The sequence below is a fragment of the Sinocyclocheilus anshuiensis genome, unplaced genomic scaffold (genome assembly GCF_001515605.1).
Source record: "Sinocyclocheilus anshuiensis isolate Anshui unplaced genomic scaffold, SAMN03320099.WGS_v1.1 scaffold332, whole genome shotgun sequence".
NCBI lineage: Eukaryota > Metazoa > Chordata > Actinopteri > Cypriniformes > Cyprinidae > Sinocyclocheilus > Sinocyclocheilus anshuiensis.
The window spans coordinates 334,794-339,493 of record NW_015554181.1 but is presented as its reverse complement, the minus strand read 5'-3'; the positions used below and the strand labels follow the sequence as shown (position 1 = coordinate 339,493).

The window sequence follows — 4,700 nt, the reverse complement described above, 5'->3', positions numbered from 1 at the left end:
TATTTTCTTTTATGTAAAGCACTTTGAATTACCATTGTGTATGAAATGTGCTATATAAATAAACTTGCCTTGCCTTAATAACCTTGTAAATATACAATTATATTGTTATTAATATATAATACATTGTTATTAAATATACATATATAAATATATTATATACTATTATATAATATATTATTATATATACAATTATATACTTGTATTATTATTAAATATAAAATATTTTATATATAGTATAGATATAGTTTGGTATATATATATATATATATATATATATGTAAGAATAGTAATAGATAAGAGAAGATAATAGAAATATAACATATTTCATGTAATGAAGTTATTAATAATAATGATAGCAACAACAATATATTATGCATATATATTTAATATTAATGATAGCATGTTTATATTTAAAAATGAATATATTTTAAATTATTAAAATAATCGGATTTGAAACATTTTCCCTAATGCTTAATAAATAATCCATGATAAATTGTTTTTTTAAGATTAATTTATAATCTTGTTATTCAACATTATTGTGCATACATAATGACAGTAGCAGAACGTGTGCTTTGAGATCTATCACTTGAGATCACCGGGGTCTTCTTGTATTATTTTCAGTGTGTCCAGTAACATGTTTCTGTCTGTAGGTTGGCGAGAGATGTTATGAAGAGGGTATGTTTGAAGCCGCCCGGCTGCTGTTTAATAACGTGTCTAATTTCGCTCGTCTGGCGTCCACACTCGTTCACCTCGGCGAGTTTCAGGCGGCCGTTGACAGCGCACGAAAGGCCAGCTGCACACGCACATGGAAAGAGGTGAGAGATGGAGTTATTAAATACATCTCATTAAACTAGGGCTGATTGAAATGTTTTAAACTAATTAATTACCTAAAGTAGGGGTGGGCGATACGGCAAAAATATCATATCACGATTTTATTTTTATTTTATTTTTTCAGGAATATCACGATTTTAATCACGATTCTTTGTCATGTGGGTTTTACTATTTTGTCTGAGCAGTACAGCCAAACTAATTTCCCTATTTTAAAAGCAAAGCCTTACAAGGTAACAAAATATAAAGTAAAAAAAGAATTGCAGATATTTAGGCCAATGTGGGCGAAGATAAAAAACTTTGTCATTATTTTATCTTTGTTGTTAAAAAATAAGAGCAAAGATATACATTAAAAATACACATAGCATAAAGATAAAACAAACAGTGCTTTATTTTTCTGGTAAAGCAGGTGTATTTAGCAGGAGCATTCAAGATTGATTCAACAAAATAAAAAAATAAAACACTATATTCACTTCACTGTATAAATTATACATAGATTCTTATTAAAGCAACTGTATTAATTTTCTTCAGTCAAGAGCAGCGAGTGATTTTTCTTTTCTGTCATCTGTCTGTCAATTCTGTCATAATGTTTTATTTTATACCATAATTTACTCAATCTCAAGTTGTTTTTAACCTGACTGAGTTTCTAAGTCATATATCATTTTGAAGGAATTTTAATTGAATGTGAAAATAAAAAGAACTCATTTTTGAAAATTTGCTCATTCCGACTCATTTTGTCAGAACCGGTCACATATACAGTAACTGCATTTTATTGCACCATATGAACATGTTAAGTTGACAGCCCTACTTTAAACATTAAAGTCATGTGCCATGCACAACTGGTTTGTAGCGTCCTGTAATGTTTGTGTCCTCACTGAAATCTCAATCCTGCTGTATTTTTAGGTGTGTTTTGCGTGTGTGGACGGAGAGGAGTTCAGGTTAGCGCAGATCTCCGGCCTTCACATCGTCACTCATGCTGATGAACTGGAGGAGCTCATTAACTACTATCAGGTGAACAACCCTCACAATCTCAGTCTGTGGATGAGCTCAGTGCGTGTCTGTGACGTCTTCTCTGTGTGCGTCAGGACCGTGGGTATTTCGAGGAGCTGATGGTGCTGCTGGAGGCGGCGTTGGGGCTGGAGCGCGCTCACATGGGCATGTTCACCGAGCTGGCCATCCTCTACTCCAAATACAAACCCCAGAGGATGAGGGAACATCTGGAGCTCTTCTGGTCTCGAGTCAACATCCCTAAGGTGCGACTCTCGCTGATGTGTTCCTCAAACTGTGAGCTGAAGGAATAAAAATGTTATTTTCTGCATTCTGAAAGCTGCATCCTGGAGCTCGTATAGAAGAGCGTGACGCTTGCAACGTGAAGGTCATAGGTTCGATTCCCAGGGAATGCATGAACTGATTAGATGTAGACGGTGAATGCATTGTAAGCCACTCTGGATAAAAGGCATCTGTGAAATGCATTTAAATGTAAATGAGTAAGTAAGGAACATAAAAAAAATTACTAAATAAGTAAATAAATAAAGCGAGTTAGCTGGCCATCCTCTACTCCAAATACAAACCCCAGAGGATGAGGGAACATCTGGAGCTCTTCTGGTCTCGAGTCAACATCCCTAAGGTGCGACTCTCGCTGATGTGTTCCTCAAACTGTGAGCTGAAGGAATAAAAATGTTATTTTCTGCATTCTGAAAGCTGCATCCTGGAGCTCGTATAGAAGAGCGTGACGCTTGCAACGTGAAGGTCATAGGTTCGATTCCCAGGGAATGCATGAACTGATTAGATGTAGACGGTGAATGCATTGTAAGCCACTGGATAAAAGGCATCTGTGAAATGCATTTAAATGTAAATGAGTAAGTAAGGAACATAAAAAAAATGACTAAATAAGTAAATAAATAAAGCGAGTTATCTGCACTGTAAGGACAGTTGTACTGAGGAAATTAATTTTTTCTTGTTTTTTGTGTTTCTTTTTATGTTGTAATGTTGCACAAGGGTAACATTTCAATATTACATTTTGGTTTGATTATTTATCATATCTACACTACTGTTCAAAAGTTTGGGTTCAGGAAGATTGTTTAAATGTTTTTAAAAGTGTCTCTATCTTGCTCAACAAGGCTGCATTTATTATATTAAAAATACAGTAAAAACAGGTAAATTGTGAAATATTTTTACAGTTTCAAATAACTGTTTTCTATGAGGCTTTCTATTAAAATGTAATTTATTTCTGTGATGCGCAGCTGAATTTTCAGCATCATTACTCCAGTCTTCAGTGTCACATGATCATTGAAACATTTCTGATTATTATCAATGTTAAAAACAGTTTAATTTTTTTGTGAAAACCGTGATACATTTTATTTTTCAGGATTCTTTGATGAACGTAAAGGCATTTATTTGAAATATAAATCTTTTGTAACATTATAAATGTCTTTACTGTCACTTTTCAACAATTGAATTCATCCTTTCGAATGGTAGTGTAATTAGCTATATAATTTTGAGTTTTCTCTTGTTAATATTAATAATGATATGCATGCACTGCAGTAAAGGCTTTGTTGGAAAGGTTGTGTTTATGATTTGCTGTGTTGTGATTGGTCAGGTGTTACGAGCGGCTGAACAGGCCCATCTGTGGGCGGAGCTTGTGTTCCTGTATGATAAATATGAGGAGTATGACAACGCCATCCTGACGATGATAACGCACCCCACCGACGCCTGGAGAGACGCTTCCTTCAAAGAGCTCATCAGCAAGGTCACATGACACTGATCACATGTTGCTCTCGTTTCCTTTACGCATCCGCTCGGTCTCAAATGTTTCTCCAGTAGCTGTCATGCAGCGAGAGTCTAGAGCTCTGAAATGATTGTGGAGCAGCTCAGATCCTCTGATGAGAAATGATTGAGTTTGAAGCATGCAGACTTTGATATCTGAGCATATATGAGGATGTATATTGTTCTTGTTTTCGTTCGTCTCATTAAGGTGGCAAATGTGGAGCTGTATTATAAATCCCTGCAGTTTTATTTGGACTATAAGCCGCTGCTGCTCAACGATCTGCTGTCTGTTCTCGCTCCTCGACTGGATCACAGCAGAGCCGTCAGCTACTTCAGCAGGGTACGCCAACATTAATGCCTACAATTACTTTTTATATATATATATATATATATAATGTAAAACAGTAAAACACCCACCCAAACTGTATGCATATCCTTCTGTATTCAAACTTTAATATATAAATAATATTTTAGTATTATTTATATATTAAAGATTCCTAATTAGCTTTTATTTTATATTTTTAGTTTTCTTTTTTTAGTGTGTTTGTGTCATTTTGTTATGTTTTTGTTTTTACAGTTTTTTAATAGCTTGAATTTATTTTTATTTTAGCTTTAGGTATTTTATTACTGTACTTCATTTTAAATTTATTTTATTTCAGTTAGTTCCCTAGGCAACATTTCTACTTTCATGTTAGTATTTTTTTATTTTATTTTATTTTTTATTTATTTATTTTTTCTCTGTGATGCAGCTTTATTTAGTATCATTCCTATATTATAGTGTACAAGATTTTATTATTAGCGTTTAGTTTTATTTATTAGTTAAACATTTTTTAAAAATTAGTTTTATTTTTAATTTGTAGTAGTTATTTTATGTGCTTTTGTCATTTTTATTATTTGTTGTGTTTTTATATTGCTACTTAGCTTTAATTTATTTTAATTTTAGTAATTTTATTACTTCAGTTTAAATTTATTTTATTTCAATTAGATGCCAAGACAGCATTTCTACTTTTAATGTGAGTTTAAGTTTTTTTTATTTCATTTAATTTTATTTTTCTGTGATGCATTATTATTTTAGTATTATTTCAATATTATAGTTTATACGATTT

General features: G+C 32.6%; 1 protein-coding gene across 1 annotated transcript in view; it reads left to right on the top strand.

Moving 5' to 3' along the window:
• cltcl1 (clathrin, heavy chain-like 1) overlaps positions 1-4,700 on the top strand; it is a 44,937-nt gene that overhangs the window by 31,103 nt on the left and 9,134 nt on the right. Inside the window, exons 22-26 of the mRNA XM_016463785.1 lie at positions 651-815; positions 1,732-1,839; positions 1,914-2,081; positions 3,428-3,577; positions 3,803-3,934. Of these exons, the coding sequence (XP_016319271.1) occupies positions 651-815; positions 1,732-1,839; positions 1,914-2,081; positions 3,428-3,577; positions 3,803-3,934 (723 nt within the window). The remainder of the gene's footprint in view (positions 1-650; positions 816-1,731; positions 1,840-1,913; positions 2,082-3,427; positions 3,578-3,802; positions 3,935-4,700) is intronic.